The following is a 19,394-nucleotide window of genomic DNA, read 5'->3' as shown; positions in this document are numbered from 1 at the left end:
CGGAGTCAACGACTGTCAGCAGCAGGCGCCCGTTCAACTCCCACGACTGCACGCCACTCAAACTTGCTCCCAACACACAAAGACAAAGATCCCCCGTGTAGCCTGCACATGTTGGGGCAAGTGCTGTTAGCAAGCACCTATTAAGGGTGAGACGGCACACGAGGGGGTGGGTGGCCAGCACCACGCCCGGCCACCTTTGTCTCCCCAGTGGCGATGTTTACACACCGCACCGGGTACTCGTTTGAGGCTGAGTTGACGTAGGGGAGGCTCAGGACCGGTTCAGAAAGTCGTCACTGGCGGTGTTGGCCACGAGCGGGAATGGAACTCGGCTGGTCGGTGCGGAGCGCAGCGCTCATCACGACACTGCCGCTCCCCTTCTGTCAACAAACTTGAACTCTGACCCCGCTCTCTGACGTCACCGCTCAGCATGACCTCATCTGCGTCAAACGCCAGGGGATGTGTACCTCGCTAGTGACGTCATGTCACCAATATATTCACCCGACCACCGCTCTCTTGAGCGTGACGTCACCTCCGCCCGGTGACTGGTGGCTCATTAACATAATACATTTGTGAAAGCCGTCGCGAGTTTATTCTGACAGGTTCTGCACCCACGGGATTTTTGCACAGCGTTGTGTGTACGGTGCTGTTTTTCTGGGAGACTTTACAGTTTTATCCTGGATTTTTCTGTTTGCGCATTGTCACTTCAAGATGTTGTCTTGTTTGTTGCGGTTGCACCCGATTCAAGAGCCGAATGGCTCACAGGGCTCTATACCAAATAAAACAAAAACACTGACATGTGGGCCGCCATCATTAACATAATATATTCACGTACGGAGCCGCTCATTGTGGGAGGGGAGCGTTATCGTACCCCGCAAGTGACGTCATGTCACCTGCTGCCGCGTGACGTCACGACGTAACAGGAAGCTGCCGCTCCGCCCGTGCACTGAAATCCGAGGTGAGAAATTCTCATCGTGGTTGTTGTGGTGCTGTTGGTGGTGTTGGTGGCGGTTGTGGTGGTTGTTGTTGTCGTTGTTTACCAAGGTAGAGCCTCGCTCTCTCGTAGGGGTGTCAATTGAGTAGCAGCGAGCATGGAAGCGATGTCCAGGTTGGATCTTACAACGCGGGGCCTAGCCACACAGGGCCTTGCCTCCTGCCCTCGCCTGATCGCGTTTGTTTCAATTCTCTCGCTTAAGTTTAATTTGTCTTCACACGGCTTGCCACTTTGTAACTTTGTTTTATTTTAAATATTCACAGTTATTTTATACCAGGCCAATCCCGCTTGAGCTGCTATACCGCTCTTGTCTTCAGACGCGACCTGCCAACAACAACAACAAGGTGAGGCTTTGTCAACAGCGTGGCGGTGTTCACTCTCTACAGTGAAGGGAAAAAGTATTTGATCCCCTGCTGATTTTGTACGTTTGTCCACCGACAACGAAATGATCAGTCTATAATTTTAATGGTAGGTTTATTTGAACAGTGAGAGACAGAATAACAACAACAAAATCCAGAAAAACGCATGTCAAAAATGTTATCAAATGATTTGCATTTTAATGAGGGAAATAATTATTTGTCCTTCTCTCAATCAGAAATATTTCTGGCTCCCAGGTGTCTTTTATACAGGTAACGAACTGATATTAGGAGCACACTCCTAAAGGGAGTGCTCCTAATCTCAGCTTGTTACCTGTATAAAAGACACCTGTTCACAGAAGCAATCAATCAGATTCCAAACTCTCCACCATGGCCAAGACCAAAGAGCTCTCCAAGGATGTCAGGGACAAGATTGTAAACCTACACAAGGCTGGAATGGGCTAAAAGACCATCGCCTAGCAGCTTGGCAATAAGGTGACAACAGTTGGTGCGATTATTTGCAAATGGAAGAAACACAAAAGAACTGTCAATCTCCCTCGGCCTGGGGCTCCATGCAAGATCTCACCTCGTGGAGTTGCAACGATCATGAGAACGGTGAGGAATCAGCCCAGAACTACCACGGGAGGATCTTGTCAATGATTTCAAGGCAGCTGGGACCATGGTCACCAAGAAAACAGTTGGTAACACACTACGCCGTGAAGGACTGAAATCCTGCAGCACCCGCAAGGTCCCCCTGCTCAAGAAAGCACATATACATGCCCGTCTGAAGTTTGCCAATGAACATCTCAATGATTCAGAGGACAACTGGGTGAACGGGTTGTGGTCAGATGAGACCAAAATTGAGCTCTTTGGCATCAACTCAACTCGCCGTGTTTGAAGGAGGAGGTATGCTGCCTATGACCCCAAGAACACCATTCCCACCGTCAAACATGGAGGTGGAAACATTATGCTTTGGGGGTGTTTTTCTGCTAAGGGGACAGGACAACTTCACCGCATCAAAGGGACGATGGACGGGGCCATGTGCCGTCAAATCTTGGGTGAGAACCTCCTTCCGTGGATGGGTATTCCAGCATGACAATGACCCAAAACACACGGCCAAGGCAACAAAGGAGTGGCTCAAGAAGAAGCACATTAAGGTCCTGGAGTGGCCTAGCCAGTCTCCAGACCTTAATCCCATAGAAAATCCGTGGAGGGAGCTGAAGGTTCGAGTTGCCAAACGTCAGCCTCGACACCTTAATGACTTGGAGAAGATCTGCAAAGAGGAGTGGGACAAAATCCCTCCTGAGATGTGTGCAAACCTGGTGGCCAACTACAAGAAACGTCTGACCGCTGTGATTGCCAACAAGGGTTTTGCCACCAAGTACTAAGTCATGTTTTGCAGAGGGGTCAAATACGTATTTCCCTAATTAAAATGCAAATCAATTTACAACATTTTTGACATGCGTTTTTCTGGATTTTTGTTGTTACTCTGTCTCTCACTGTTCAAATAAACCTACCATTAAAATTATAGACTGATAATTTCTTTGTCAGTGGGCAAACGTACAAAATCAGCAGGGGATCAAATACTTTTTAAATCCTTTATATTAAGTTCGCTTGCTTGCTTGCTTAGGATCGTGCAAATCTTTCGGTCGTTTTTTAACCCACTTCCCGTGATCCAATCGAGCTGACATTTTGCACAGACTCGTTGTGCGTGACAATGAATTTTCGTGAAATTTTTTTTCCAAAATTTTACACTGTTTAGGGAATTTTTTTAAAATATTTATTTACCAAATGGTTAATGCTGGCACAATCATCTGACCCATAGGTGGCAGCCATCTCAAGCCAGAGGACGAGAGGACTCTAGCCGCCCCGATGCCACGCATATAAAGGATTTATAGTGAAAAGCTTTGTTTTTACGGGTTAATTTTTTCTCTCACTGTACTTGTGGAGGGGAAACCGGGGATCCGGAGGGCAATTCACGCGACCACGGGGGGAGAGAGAGACACGCAAACTCCAAATCAACATTGCCAGGGCTGTGTTGATTGATCCTCAATGAATTCCGTGATGGAGTGAGGAAGCATTAATAGTGAGCAGGTGAAGGTGGCCAGGCGTGGGTCTGGACACACCACCACCTGTGAACCATGCCAGTGCGTGACAGTGGGGGTGGGGTGGCACGTGTCCCCCCAACGATCCTATCGAAATCCCTCATTTCGCCCGGGACTCGTATTCTTGTCTTGGATGCATTTCATATTCCCTTATTTCACTGAAAAACCCTGATAAATTTGATGCAAGAAAGAAAAAAAATCTTATTGGTTCTTTCGGTAAAGTCACGTAGAAGGGAAGTAATAAAATAATAAAAATAAAACATAATAAAACAATTCTCACGACGTTTCGGCCACAACGCAAGCAGCCTTCCTCAGGCGAAGAATGAAGCACCTCCAAGCTTGGAGCGTATATTTAAGCTGGGTTAGAGGGGGGGAGGTGGGAAGAAGAGCGCCTAAACAAAATAATTTGCATATCAAGAGGAATTCAGCATATGGAAAATGTGTAGGAGGTGGGCGGGGGGGGGGGTTCCAAATCAATACTATGCCCGTGCATTATGCAGGATTAGCAGCATCAAAGGGGGGGGGGAGGGGGGTAGCATTAACAAAGGAAAGGAATGTTAATAGTATGTAGCTGCAGTTACTAAACAACCTAGTAAAAAAAAAAACTAAAGTAAAAACTGCATAACAAACTAAAGTATAAACTACATAGCATCATCAGTATACTTACTATACTCTACAATCAGCTGAGTTACTAACAGTAAGTAATACATAAAAAATTCTACGTTGTAAAAAATTATATAATATGCTTCCATCTAAACTTTATTCTCTTACATCACACGCGTCTATACCGTACTATATACTGCCATAGGCAAATCCAACATTAAATTACATACTGTATTGCTATAAACCACCCTATACCTTATACATTTTAATATAACACTATGTATTTTTCTACCCACCCTAATGTGTATCGAAATGGTTTATTACGTCCTTCCAGTGATTGCTAAGCCAGAATCCATCTTCTCGGTTAAAATTGTCTCTGTGTTTGTATATGTGGATCGCCTCATGAACGAATCTCTCATGATAGCCAGATGGCTTGCAGAGAACCTCTGTCTTGGAGAAGTCAATGTCATGTGAGCCCACTGAGTTGTAACAGTGATCTGCCACGGCTGAGGTGTTTGTCCTACCGTGTTTCAGGTCAGCTTTATGTTCACGGATGCGGTCTGAGACATGTCGTTTGGTTTCCCCAATGTAACTGCTACCACAGAGGCAACTTAGTTTGTAGACACCAGGGTACTGTATGTCTGGAACCACATCTTTTACAGACGGTACCAGATCACGGATTTTATGTACTGTGTTGAATCGGACCTGGATCTTGTGTTTAATCAGGATTTTGGAGATCTTTTTTGTGACCCCAGCAATGTAGGGTAAGGTGATGGTCTTGAAAGGCTCCTCAACAGGATCCTTCTTGATGGTTGGAGTGATGGCTTTGCGGATTGTGTAGTCCGAGTAACCATTAGCCTTAAGAGCTTGGCGTACGTGTTTGAGTTCACTGGAAATGTGTTCATGGTCGGAGATGCATTGGGCTCTATGATATAGAGTCTTGATGAGGGAATTCTTCTGGGATGGATGGTGGTGGGAATCCGGTTTTAGATAAGCATCCGTGTGGGTGGCTTTCCTGTAGACAGAGTGGCTCATTGAACCATCAGGTCTCCTTTTGATTAGGACATCCAAAAAGGGTAGCTTGCCATCATTTTCGACTTCCATGGTGAATCTGATGGCTGGGTGTATGGAATTGATGTGGTCGAGAAATTGGTCTAGAGCAGGCCGGCCATGTGGCCAGATGACAAAAGTGTCGTCTACGTACCTCTTCCATAAGGTCGGGCGTAGAGTGGCAGTCTGGATGGCGTCCGTCTCAAATTTCTCCATGAAGATGTTGGCTACAACCGGAGATAGGGGGGAGCCCATTGGGGTGCCCTCAATTTGCTTGTAGAAGGTTCCATTCCAGGTGAAGTATGTATTGGTTAAGCAGTGTCTCACCAGGGGGGGTACCCCAGCATTCAGTCCTTGATGAACCAAGTCTTCAATGATTGCGATGGTGTCAGGCACAGGCACCTTGGTGAACAAGGAAACCACATCAAAACTGACAAGCAGGTCGTCTGGGGACAGGGCAATCCCCTTGATTGTCGATACCAGGTCAGTAGAGTTTAGTACTGCAGGTGGTTTTTCCAGTGAAAGGCCGTAGGATTTCGGACAAAAAACGAGCCAGTTTGTAAGTGGGGGAGTTGATAGTAGAGACAATGGGACGAAGAGGTGTATCTTCTTTATGTATCTTTGGCAAGCCATACAATCTTGGTGGCCTGGCTGCAGAAGGTTTCAACGAGAACTGTTTGGTCTTGTCAATTAATGCGGTTGAAGCAGAAATGATGTTGTTGGTTTTGGAGACGAGGCTGTTGGTGGGGTCTCTTTTTATTTTTGTATAGCTGCCATCGTTGAGTAGTTCTTGAATTTTGTTGTTGTATTCTATTTTGTCTAATGCCACTGTCATCATAGACAAAATAGAATACAACAACAGCAAGCCATCTGGCTATCATGAGAGATTCGTTCATGAGGCGATCCACATATACAAACACAGAGACAATTTTAACCGAGAAGATGGATTCTGGCTTAGCAATCACTGGAAGGACGTAATAAACCATTTCGATACACATTAGGGTGGGTAGAAAAATACATAGTGTTATATTAAAATGTATAAGGTATAGGGTGGTTTATAGCAATACAGTATGTAATTTAATGTTGGATTTGCCTATGGCAGTATATAGTACGGTATAGACGCGTGTGATGTAAGAGAATAAAGTTTAGATGGAAGCATATTATATAATTTTTTACAACGTAGAATTTTTTATGTATTACTTACTGTTAGTAACTCAGCTGATTGTAGAGTATAGTAAGTATACTGATGATGCTATGTAGTTTATACTTTAGTTTGTTATGCAGTTTTTACTTTAGTTTTTTTTTTTACTAGGTTGTTTAGTAACTGCAGCTACATACTATTAACATTCCTTTCCTTTGTTAATGCTACCCCCCCTCCCCCCCCCCTTTGATGCTGCTAATCCTGCATAATGCACGGGCATAGTATTGATTTGGAACCCCCCCCCCCGCCCACCTCCTACACATTTTCCATATGCTGAATTCCTCTTGATATGCAAATTATTTTGTTTAGGCGCTCTTCTTCCCACCTCCCCCCCTCTAACCCAGCTTAAATATACGCTCCAAGCTTGGAGGTGCTTCATTCTTCGCCTGAGGACGGCTGCTTGCGTTGTGGCCGAAACGTCGTGAGAATTGTTTTATTATGTTTTATTTTTATTATTTTATTACTTCCCTTCTACGTGACTTTACCGAAAGAACCAAGAAGATGAATCCCTGCAGTCACGAAAGCTTTAAATCGAAAGAAAAAAAGCCGAAACAAATGAATTTAACTAAATCGGATGTTTTTCATTGAAGGAAATTTAACCTTAACCCACTTTTATGTAATGTCGATTTTGGCAACTCGGGAAGGGAATGGCGTGGCGAGCTGAAAATAGTCGCGACCCCCACTGCCACCGTGTGGCATATTATTACGTGCCAGGGACTCTGAGATGATAGGACAACAGTCCGAGTCCATAATTGACAATAAGTAACGGCCGTTACAAGCGACTCACAGAATTGTGCGCAGTTGCGTATACAGTACACGACTTCCCTGAAGGCAAACACCGTCAGCGAGCGCGATGCCAATCACACGCGTGGAATAAAAGCAAGGGACAAGTCCTTGCTAACAACACCTTACTAACAACTCCCTACTTATTAACAACTCCTTTCATTTTTCTTTGCTGGAGGGGTTGCCCCCCCCTACCTGAAAATCCTGGCTCCACCTCTTGAGTTTGTGACAGTGTAAAGTTTGTATTTGCAGTAAAGTCTATCAACTCTATTGAGCACGGAGGTGAAATCTAACCATCTTCTTAGGTTTTTTCGGTAAAGACTTTACCGAAAAAACCTAAGAAGATGATTCCTTGCAGTCACGAAAGCGTCAAATCTAGAAATCTAACCAGTAGTTTATTTTTGTTTTCCTCTGGAACTCTTTGTAAGAATGGAGTCAGGAAGTTTACCACAGCACACACGCAGCTGAAGTCGGAACTGTTCATCCCAGCAGTCAAGGACATCTGAGCCTGGCTTCACACCTCGAAGTTGCGATTGAACATTAATTTATGCATTTCTGCATAACACAAATAGTATTATGTTCAATGCCCTTTGCTATTTCAGCTGAATTTAGCTTTCATAAATATTCCTTTTGAAGCCGGACAGCTGAAATTGTGTGCTCGGAGTTTTGGGTTAACATTCATTTTGAAGATACTAGGGCTTCCAGGCATGTTGATGACCATTTGCCCTCTCATTGTGTGCAATCATAGCCCGTGTGATGAATTTAGGAAACTTTTTCATTACATCATAAATATGTTAACAAGTATAGACATGTAAGTTACGTGTGACTATATATGCATTCCTCTGTGCCTCGATACTGACGTGTCGATGGTGTGGATATCATTTGTTTCTGTCTGCAGCTGTTGCTTCCTCTGCAGAATTGATCTGATGGAGCAAATGCACTTGGCGCAGCTCGGTGCAAAAGGGCAACATTGGGACCAGCGTGCAAACAGCACGGATCATCCTGGGAACTTGACACAGCACCAGAAAACTCACACAGGAGAGAAACCTTTCAAGTGCACTGTGTGTGACAAGGCATTTGCATGGCCATCAGCTCTTCAGGCCCACCAGAGAAAACACACAGGAGAGAAACCTTTCAAGTGCACTGTGTGTGACAAGGCATTTGCATTGCCATCCGCTCTTCAGGCCCACCAGAGAACACACACAGGAGAGAAACCTTTCAAGTGCACTGTGTGTGACAAGGCATTTGCATGGCCATCAGTCCTTCAGGCCCACCAGAGAACACACATGGGAGAGAAACCCTTCGAGTGCAGTGTGTGTGGGAAGGCATTTTCAAAGTCAACTGTTCTTAAAAAACACCAGAGAACACACACGGGAGAGAAACCCTTCAAATGCACTCTGTGCGATAAGGCGTTTTCAGATTCATACAATCTTTTAATACACCAGAGAACTCACACAGGAGAGAAACCCTTCGAGTGCAGTGTGTGTGGGAAGCCATTTGCACATTCATCTACTCTTGTAATACACCAGAGAACACACACGGGAGAGAAACCCTTCAAGTGCAGTGTGTGTGTGAAGGCGTTTGCACATTCATCTCATCTTGTAGCCCACCAGAGAACACACACGGGAGAGAAACCCTTTATGTGCAGTGTATGTGGGAAGGCGTTTGCACATTCATCTTCTCTTATAGCACATCAGAGAACGCACACGGGAGAGAAACCCTTCATGTGCAGTGTGTGTGGGAAGGCGTTTGCACATGCATCTCCTTTTGCAGCACACCAGAGAACACACACGGGAGAGAAACCCTTCAAGTGCAGTGTGTGTGGGAAGGCGTTTGCACATTCATCTCCTCTTGTAGCACACCATAGAACACACACGGGAGAGAAACCCTTCAAATGCACTCCGTGCGGGAAGGCGTTTACACTTTCATCAAATTTTCATGTCCACCAGAAAACACACAAGCATCAGAAGATCCATAAGGAGTGGAGTCTGAAAACAGCTTGTGAAACTCAAAGTGCCGCAATGAGCCCATCCCTCATCAAACAAGAACCGGAAGAATATCCCAGCTTGGACACTTGTAAAGGTATCGAGGTGGAATATGAAGAGGTGACGGTGAAATGTGAAGAAGTGATGGTGAAGCGCGAAGAAGTGATGGTAAAATGTGAAGATGAGGATTCAACTCCAAAATGGGACCTTCACATCAATGAAGGCAACGTGAAGCAGGAGGAGAATTCTGACTGTGAGGCAGAGCAAGGCAACTCCCAGCAGTTTGTGGAAGTGGAGGTGTGGGTGGACTTCCTCCGAGACAAGACAAAGTCAAATGGAGACCCGGTAGATGCGTAAGCTTGAGACGATGTCGCTCCAATAGATGCACCTTTGTCACAGGCCTTTAATGACAAGAATGTGAAGTTGAACACTCAATTCATAGGTTCAACCTGCAGAGTAAGAGCAGCCAGTCTTTGTGGACCTGTGGGTTGGTTAGATCTCTAACCAGAAGCGAGAGCCAAAAAGCTCCCAAGCATTCACTATGTTATCATAATTGCATTTATATGGTGCTTGCTTAATCGCCTCGGCAATTCGGAGTTTTGTATCTCATCTCGAACACTCGAAGAGAATCCCCAAGTAGCAGCTGCCCCTGTGTGGCACAAGGTGGTGGCCCTGCATCGGCCTGCATGTGGACAAGAGCCTGTCAGTAGGGGGCGATGGTTGATGTGTCATGTCAGTTGTGGAGTTTGTAGGTATTGTTTAGAATTTGCTACATTTTGACCCAGACGCCAGCATGCAATGGCCTACTCGTTTTGAATGACGCAATAATATGTTGTACATACACTGTTAAGCAGACGGTGCGTATGGTTTTTTAAATAGCTTCGTAAATTAGGAGTGGATTCCTGCAGTAACGAAAGCTTCAAATCAAGATTGAACTGCCTCTACGGGGAGCGTTTCCACACATCTGTTAGAGCTTTTAACAGACTGAGACAAGAAGGCTCACATGATCGAGTCTCTCACCTTTCTAAAGAGATGCCGCGACAACAAGGTAATACCGATCGCTTTTACTCACTCTTGACATTAACAGATGAAGCGTCCACATCTGATTGGAACCTTGTAGACAACACGATTGTCTGATGATGGACGCTTGTGTCGTGTTCGAAACTGGATTTATTTGATTTCTATCTACGTGACTTCACCGAAAGAACCAAAAAGTATAGCTTGTTAATACGATGTAACCTGATGCAGTATATCTTCTTGGTTCTTTCGGTAAAGTCACGTAGAAGGGAAGTAATAAAATAATAAAAATAAAACATAATAAAATGAAATAATTCTCACCATAGTGCGTGGGCATGGTATGACTTTGAAGCCCCCCCGCCCCCTGCGCATTTCCCATGAATATGCTAAATTCCTCTTGATATGCACATTCTTTTTGTTAAGGCGCTCTTCTTCCACCCCCAACCCAGCTTATATGTAAGCTCCTAGCTTGGTAGTGTCTCATTCTTCACCTGAGGACGGGTGCTTGCGTTGTGGCCGAAACGTCGTGAGAATTATTTCATTTTATTATGTTTTATTTTTATTATTTTATTACTTCCCTTCTACGTGACTTTACCGAAAGAACCAAGAAGATGAATCCCTGCAGTCATGAAAGCTTTAAATCGAAAATTCTGATGCAGTATATTTCAGTGCAGTAATTCAATTTTGTTCATATGCCTGTCAATTTAGAATTAATACTTTTTTGTCTATAAGGGTCAAATATTTAATAAGTGATGTTAGGACAAAGTGTGTGTTTTGGAAGTAACCTGTACAGATAACTCGGGTGAGACCTGTTGTATTTTTGTGTTTCCAGGAAGCGTCTGCCTCTGGAGCAACTCATTGTCTTTGAAATGGGGAGCACACTCGGATCATTCATCAGTTACAAGGCATACCACTCAAAAGTTACGTGTAGGAGGTACATTCTCTACAACACGAATGATCATTTGTTGACGTAGATTTTGTCGAACGAGGACTAGAAATGCTCCTTGCCGATTAACGTCTGGATGTTCACAACCATGGGTTGAAGCAAGCCGGACCGCCTTTGGCGCCTCCGAACAACCATTTACCGCCTTGGGCCAGGAAAGTCACGAAAATAATTGCACACAAACGACGCATTCACGCAAGCACCCGATGCTCCGTTTTGAAGTTTGAATAGTATTATGTTTCGAATTAGATAATTTTATTTCTTAATTAAAAGCTTATATCATTTTACATCTGAAAGACTTCATAAAAAAAAACATTTAGTGTGAATTTTCTCTCGTCATTAAGTAGATGGCCTTGCTGGGGGTTCGGTTCCATGCAGACTTTCACCCGTTTGGGATTGCGGGATCGAGATAAGGCAACACAGCTGGCCGTGCGAGAAGACCGCCGTCTGTGATCGATTCCAACGTAATCGAACGTCTGTCCCTGTGCCTCCGTCGTTTGTGCAGCGCCCCCTGCATGAAAACGACGGCAAGTGCAGCAGATATATGAAATTGTGCACTTATACAGGTAGGAACAACAGTTCCACACTGCCCACCAGGGATTATTTGTCTGTCGTGCATAGCCACGCCCTCGATTTGTATTTCATAGAGCGCTTCGGGAGGGCTCAGCACCATGTGACGCGCCGCCCCACGCAGCTTGCGCCGTGTGACACGGATCGCACGAATGCGCCGTCCAACCAAGTTTCTACCTGCCCACTCCGAAGGAACGTGTTGTAAGAGTATAGCGAGTGGGTTTTCACAGTACCTTCGTCTTACAGAAATCAATTTCACGTGAGCCCACCGCATTAAAACAATGCTCGGCTGAGCGGGGCGACCCACGGGGGGGGGGGGAGGGGGGGCGGGGAGGGTGGCACTTCTGTGGAGAGTGAGGACGCGCAGGGCGATGGTGGCACGGGCTGGCACGGGCACGTCCAGCACCCTGGCGCCCATTTACAATGTGGATGCCACCGCCACCCCCTGGCAAACGGTGGGGGGGGGGGGGCACCTTATCTATGTCACGTGCCATAGCTCACGTGACTGTTTCTTCTGCCGCGACAATGTCTGGATTTTTTCGCCTGAGGAAGAACGCTTGTGTTGCGATCGAAACGTGATTTATTTATTTGTACCTACGTGACTTTACCGAAAGAACCAATGAGTATGAAAGATGTCTTGGCTACTGATCTGTTTCATATCTGTGTACATCGATATCCCACATTGCTTACCAGTACACACCACAAAGAAATGAATAGAAATTAGGACTTCTGGGGATGGGCAAAGATCGAGGAATCTCTTTAAATAGAGCGAGTTAAGTGTGTTCGATTCAACATCTGTGTCTCTGTTCGCCTCCGTGTGTCTCTCTTTGCCTGTCTGTCGTCTCTGTATCTGTCTCTGTGTTCCTCTCATCTGTGTCTGTCCGCCTGTCTTGTCTGTGTGTCTATCAGCGTCTGTCCCACCGCAGTCAACGACTGTCAGTAGCAGCAGGCGCCCGTTCAACTCCCACGACTACACGCCACTCAAACTTGCTCCGAACACACAAAGACAAAGATCCCCCATATGGCCTGGAAATAATGTTGGGGCAAGTGCTGTTAGTGAGCAGCTAACACAAATATAAAGATCCCCCGTATAGCCTTAACAGACTGGGGGCAAGTGCTGTTAGTGAGCACCTATTAAGGGTGGGACGGCACCACGCCCGGCCGCCTTTGTGTCCCTAGTGTTGTGTATATGTAGTGCTCGACACGACAGCTTCTTGTCTTTCCTCTTCACTTAATTTTGCATATTTCGATCAACGTTCCTCCAGCTAACACCGATCCACGGTTCTCCTCTGCGCTCTCCGCTCGCTCGCCGCGTTCCGCGGGCCTCACTCGCTCCCCATCACTTCTCCGTCGACTCTCCTCTCCTCTCCACTCTCTCCGCCACAGTTCGGCTGCTCCTTTATCAGCTCCACCGTCCCACTCTGTCGTAACTACATCAGCTTCTCTTCCCACACTCCAGCCGCTTCCTACTGGCTTCCTCGTCTCACTGCTACCCTACACTTCTCCACTGCTACCCTACACTTCACCACTGCTACTCTACACTTCTCCACTGCTACCCTACACTGCTCCACTGCTACCCTACACTGCTCCACTGCTATGCTATTCTACACTGTTCCACTGCTACCCTACACTTCACTGCTACCCTACACTTCTCCACTGCTACCCTACACTTCTCCACTGCTACCCTACACCTCTCCACTGCTACCCTACACTTCTCCACTGCTACCCTACACTGCTACTCTACACTTCTCCACTGCTACTCTACACTGCTACTCTACACTTCTCCACCGCTACCCTACACTGCTACCCTACACTTCTCCACTGCTACCCTACACTTCTCCACTGCTACCCTACACTGCTCCACTGCTACCCTACACTTCTCCACTGCTACTCTACACTTCTCCACTGCTACCCTAAACTTCTCCACTGCTACTCTACACTGCTCCACTGCTACCCTACACTGCTCCACTGCTACCCTACACTGCTCCACTGCTATGCTATTCTACACTGTTCCACTGCTACCCTACACTTCACTGCTACCCTACACTTCTCCACTGCTACCCTACACTTCTCCACTGCTACCCTACACCTCTCCACTGCTACCCTACACTTCTCCACTGCTACCCTACACTGCTACTCTACACTTCTCCACTGCTACTCTACACTGCTACTCTACACTTCTCCACCGCTACCCTACACTGCTACCCTACACTTCTCCACTGCTACCCTACACTTCTCCACTGCTACCCTACACTGCTCCACTGCTACCCTACACTTCTCCACTGCTACTCTACACTGCTCCACTGCTACCCTACACTGCTCCACTGCTACCCTACACTTCTCCACTGCTACCCTACACTGCTATTAGCTCTGCTGCTCCAACTCTTCCATCCTCTGTCTCCTCCCAGGCTCGAACTCCTGTCTCCTCCAAAACCCCCTCTTTTTATCCTCGAGCCAATTAATCCCCAATGAATCTGGGGCATCCCCCGCGACGCCACTCGCCTCCAGCCCACGCTGGCACCTGGCATGTTTTTCCCGACAATGCGGCGCCACTCCGCGACAACAACACCCTCTCGGCCAATCGGCGCCCTGCGTCCTTAATTACTCCCTGCCACCTGCTACCATCCTCAGACAGCGCGGCCCCACATCTCGACAACAACAACAACGACGCCCAGCCAATCGGCGCCCCGTGTCCTTATTTGCTCCCGCTGTACGCTGCGTGCGCGCACACCGACCTCTGCGCGTGACGCGTACTTTCCCTAAATTGATTTTAATAATTCGGCCATTTTTTTTATAATAGTCAATTGGGGTGTAGCATGGGGCACGAAAAAGGCTGAGGCACACCCTCACCTCCCACCTCGCCTCTCACAAGCCACACAAGAAGGCAGCTCGAGATAAGCTGTAAAATGTAAAAAAATAAACCCCGTTGCAAGGTGAGGGGGCTGCTAATGAGATTCTGGGGAAATCTCTACTGGGCTTCAAAGACCGCCATACAACACGGACGCAGGGCAGGGACAATCGGACATTACAAGTGGCGTTTTTTAACAAGAACAAATCGACATTATAGACTGCAGTCTAGATTAGTGGCTTTTATTATTACTTATTTTATTTTATCCTTATTCACATATTGTTTCTATCTACGTGACTTTACCGAAAGAACAAAAGTACATGAGTTCCGCAAATCACGAAAGCTTAAGTCAAAACTTAGCTATGTCTCCAACCTCGGGATATCAAAATATAAATCTAGAATAAGAAGCACGGATTTCTGGCGACACAGAGAACAAAATTTGATAAACCCTTGGAATACCTGTGGTAACAACTAGGTAGATCACATATCTTGGTTAAACATAAACCAAATAATAATTATGAAGTATTAGACCGAGGGTCATCCAGAAGAAATACAATGCAAAACAGGTCAATCACACACGACCAAGATAATATGCATTCCATAGAATCAGAGCCGCCCAACCACCTTTGTCTTCCAGAAGCACGTGGTAGCAATAAATTACACATGCAGGGAGGGCGCCTCCCCTTGAGATATCAAGCACCATGAAGAAATTCCAAACCACGACAGAAGTACTGTAAACACTTCAAAACATACCTTGAGTCACAGAATCAACACCGCAAAAAGGGATAAATATTAAGATAAGGGGTGGAAAATAATGTTTCGACACATTTATAAATAACGCGATCTAAACCCAAAAACGTTGATTATGAATAACATTGGTCGGGAAAGCCTACGTGTTTCTCTTTCTCTCAACTCTTGTATATATTTGGTCTTGAAAAATTAATGAAAATAGAAAAAATGAAAAAAAATGTAATTTTCTAAAATGATGCTAATTTATGTAGACTTGACCTTTGGAGGAGTGTGCTCGACTTCCGAGTCCGCACGCTCGTGGGTAGTCGTGAGCTGCTGCTGCTGGTCCTGTGCGATGCTCGCTTGGTCGATGCTTGACGCTTTTCCACCTTTTCTCCAGGTTGATTGCTTGTCGTTGCTCGTCACTCTTTCTCTCTCTTGCTGCAGCTGCTGGTGGGAGCTGGCACTCAATGTAGAATACAACTTTTAGCGATGCTTTGTCTGTCAGCGCCAAACTCGTACTCAGTGCCACATCGCTACTCTGCAAGCCTCGCCATCCTTGGTCGATTGTGGGGCCCACTCCCGGAGCTTGCCGCAGCAAGACCCTGTTGCATGATCTGTGTCCTTGCTTATATGTGAAATTCTCCCCTCTCTGCGCGTCGCTTGTGAGAGAAAAAAACCGATGCCCTCTGTTTCGTTCTCCTCCCGTGGCCGCAGCCGCCTGGTTGCCCCCGGTTGCCCCCGGTTCCACCCTCTCTGCCTTCGTGGTGTTTGCTATCTCAAGGGGAGGCACCCTCCCTTCATACGTATTTATTGCTACCATGTGTTGTGTCAAATTGTTGGGAGACAAAGGCGGTTAGGAGTCTCTCGTCCTATGGAATACATATTATCTCGATCGTGTGTGTTTGACCTATTTTGCCTTGTATCTATTTGGACTTACCCTAGGTATAATACTTCATGATTATTGGTTTATATTTACCAAGATTCGTGATGTATCATAGTTGTTAACACAGGTATTCTGAGGGTTTTATTAAGCTTTGTTCTCCGTCCGTGTCACTAGGAGTAATATAAGTAATAATAAAAGCCACTAATGTAGACTGAGAGTGTATTGGCAGTTTATAATGTCGATGTATTCTTGTCGCTAAGTTTCGAACTTTTACCGTTAAAGAAAACGCCAGTTGTAATGTCCGTTTGCCCTGTGCTCTGCGTCCGTACCAGTGAGTCTGGAGATATTTTGTGAACTGTCCAAAACGTCCACGGAGGTCGTGTCATATGGTCCTTTGACAATCTGGAGATATACCAGATCGTCATTAACCTCCCTTTGCCCTGGAGTTTATTATTTAATGGCTCTTTATGACCTCCCTCCAGTTCCTTTAATGTGGCAAGGCAGCTGGGTGAGAGAGGTGGGGTGTGCCTCACCCTTTCATGCCCTATGCTCACCCCAATCGATTATTATATAAAAAAAAATATATTGGCAGAATTATTCTTAATATTAATTTTTGGTTAAAGGCCTATATTTACAACCCATAAGAGTGAATGGAAAACATGGTAACAGGAGGTCACACTTCAAGAGACGGCGCCCCTCTTTGTGAGAGACAAGAAAATGTAACACCTCCAACCATGAGGGAAGAGGGGGGGACGCAACCGGACAAATAGAACCCCCCCCCCTTCCCAGATTATTTTTTGTAGAAAGTTGAAAAACTAGAAAACACTTAGGGGCAATTGAAAGGTATGTTTCCACAGATGGCTTGAGGAAGGAGACAGGAACTAGGCCTTGATATGACTTAACAGATTACTTCAATAAATTACAACAGACACACACGTACACCGGACAAACAGTTGCTCCCACAGGTTGAGAGCGAAATCAAAGAAATTCCGGTCCTTTGTGAGAAGGCGAGCCGAGATGGAAGAATTTCAGAGATAAGCAAGAATACAGCACACGTAATTGAGTCTTGCTGCGGCAAGCTCCGGGAGTGGGCCCCGCAATCGACCGTGGATGGCGAGGCTTGCAGAGTAGCGATGTGTCACCGAGTGTGAGTTCGGCACTGAAAGACAAAGTATCGCTAAAAGTTGTATTCTACATTGAGTGCCAGCTCCCACCAGCAGCTGCAGCAAGAGAGAAAGAGTGCGAAAGAGTGACGAGCAATGAGAAGCAATCAATCTGGAGAAAGGAAAGCATCGACCAAGCAAGCATCGCGTAGGACCAGCAGCAGTAGCGGCTAATGACTACCCACGAGCGTGGGGACTCGGAAGCCGAGCACACTCCTGCAAAGGTTAAGTCTACAAGGACCAACCGCGCCTGGTGCAAGGGAGAGAGCGTGACCGGTGCAACCTAGAAAGAGTGTCGGCGCTAGCGACTAGCGGACGAGCTGCAATCGCAATCGGGCACCGTCAGGGACGAGCGTCGTGCAGACTCGGCTCATAAAGCAGCAGAGAGGCCTGCAGCTGCCGCCAATAGAGAGAGCATTGTGTGTATGACACGCCAACACACACACGACTCATCGCCCAGCAGCCAACCAAGGCATTTTCAGTACAAGGAACGCCCCACCTCGGCGTCTGCTTAACGCAAAGAGTTCAGCAAGGAGACAATACACCCACACACACATAATGCACATATCGGGACTCATAAGATTACTCCAAAGTTCTTGTGTTTCGGTCAGGGCCATCCTAAGATGGTGCGTTAACTATTAGCTGATCGTGACAAGCATTGCTGCCCATTGAGTTACGTGGATACGGTCATTTAGAAGTGTTTCAGTAATAATTTTTGTAATTGTATAACTGTACCAATGAATTCATTGATGAAACTAAACATTTATAAACATGTATCTTACGAATCTAGACTCACAGGGATACTATTGTGTTAAAATATTTATTTTGATCACAGAAGCCTTTAATTGATAAGCATTTGTTAGACAAGCAGGCACAGCTGCCGCGCACCATTGTTCCAAGACATTACCAATGAATTCATTGAGGTCTACTTTTGCCTTAGGCACATGTTTCTTTATTGCTGTTCGTATGAATATTGTCACATTCATTTTTAAGGACGTTTTCCCATCGCTGTGTATGCTCGCTTTACTCTGAGGAATTAGCCGATTGTTGTGTTGCCCAGTTTAACAAACGTAATCATTGAAGGTTAAATGTATGGATCAATGAGGACATCTCCTGCAGTTCGCATATTAGAGTTTTTTAATATTAAAGTTGCTTAATACAGAAGAGTCTCAGTGGTGCCTTCCTAAGAACTGTATCCTGCGGAGAGATCTGAATTTTGAGACCTGACATAAACACACTAAGACATAATCAGTAAAAGTGAAAGTGAGAATCATTGTACATTATGAGACCTCCTTTGCCGGTAGCAAAATATAATAATAGCTTTTTTACCCTTTTTTCTGGCAACAAAATTGACACCTTTTTACAAGGAATCATGTTTACATTAACCACAATTCCTGCAGTCAAAATGCAAACAAAAAACGCACTCTGATAATGTATGCACTGTCCTTGAAATTGATTGGTCCACACCTTATAAAAAGTCAGTTTTGTTGCCAGAAAAAAGGGCAAAAAACCTATTATTTTGCTACTGGCAAAGGAGGTCTCATGATGTAAATGCTTACCCCGTGTCCTCAATACTCTGATGATGCATTGTCTTTGAGTTGTGCGCCTTTTGAGGTCATCTGGTCGAACACCATATGAGACTGGGCTCTAACAAAAGCTGTATCTGGTGTGAACCAATCAATTTCAAGGACAGTGCATACATTATCAGAGTGCGTTTTTTGTTTGCATTTTGACTGCAGGTATTGTGGTTAATGTAAACATGATTCCTCGTATAAAGGTGTCAGTTTTATTGCCAGAAAAAAGGGTAAAAAATCTGTTATGAGAATCATTGTATTATCCCGATTGATAATACAACCCTAGACAACGAAGCCTAATGATCATAATTGCATACATTATAAGAACTACATACGCTCGCATAACCTAAAGCAATTACACCTTCATAATTAGTATAAATGCATTATTTGCATAATGACATACATTAGCATTTTTAAAATACATTTTCAAGACCGAATAAAGAAGCGCTGCAAATAAACGGTTACAATGATGTACACATCAACAGGGCATTGAATACCTAAACCAAATCATATAACAAGAGCATTGAAACTGCGCAAGTAATTAAAACGATCAAAATACCGTACATTGTGGGAGTAACTGATAATCTCGC

At 45.5% G+C, this 19,394-nt stretch overlaps 1 protein-coding gene across 1 annotated transcript; it reads left to right on the top strand.

Annotated features, from left to right (window-relative positions):
* Nucleotides 1-890: 890 nt before the first annotated feature.
* LOC144733175 (uncharacterized) lies at nt 891-18,394 on the top strand. Its single transcript, XM_078614967.1, has 4 exons — nt 891-955; nt 1,269-1,335; nt 7,988-10,122; nt 10,924-18,394. The coding sequence occupies exon 3, from the start codon at nt 8,016-8,018 to the stop codon at nt 9,429-9,431; it is 1,416 nt and encodes a 471-aa protein (XP_078471093.1). The 5' UTR covers nt 891-955; nt 1,269-1,335; nt 7,988-8,015; the 3' UTR covers nt 9,432-10,122; nt 10,924-18,394.
* Nucleotides 18,395-19,394: the final 1,000 nt, after the last annotated feature.

The sequence above is a fragment of the Lampetra planeri genome, chromosome 45, assembly GCF_965212315.1.
Source record: "Lampetra planeri chromosome 45, kcLamPlan1.2.h2, whole genome shotgun sequence".
NCBI lineage: Eukaryota > Metazoa > Chordata > Hyperoartia > Petromyzontiformes > Petromyzontidae > Lampetra > Lampetra planeri.
This window is presented reverse-complemented; position numbering and strand designations above follow the sequence as displayed.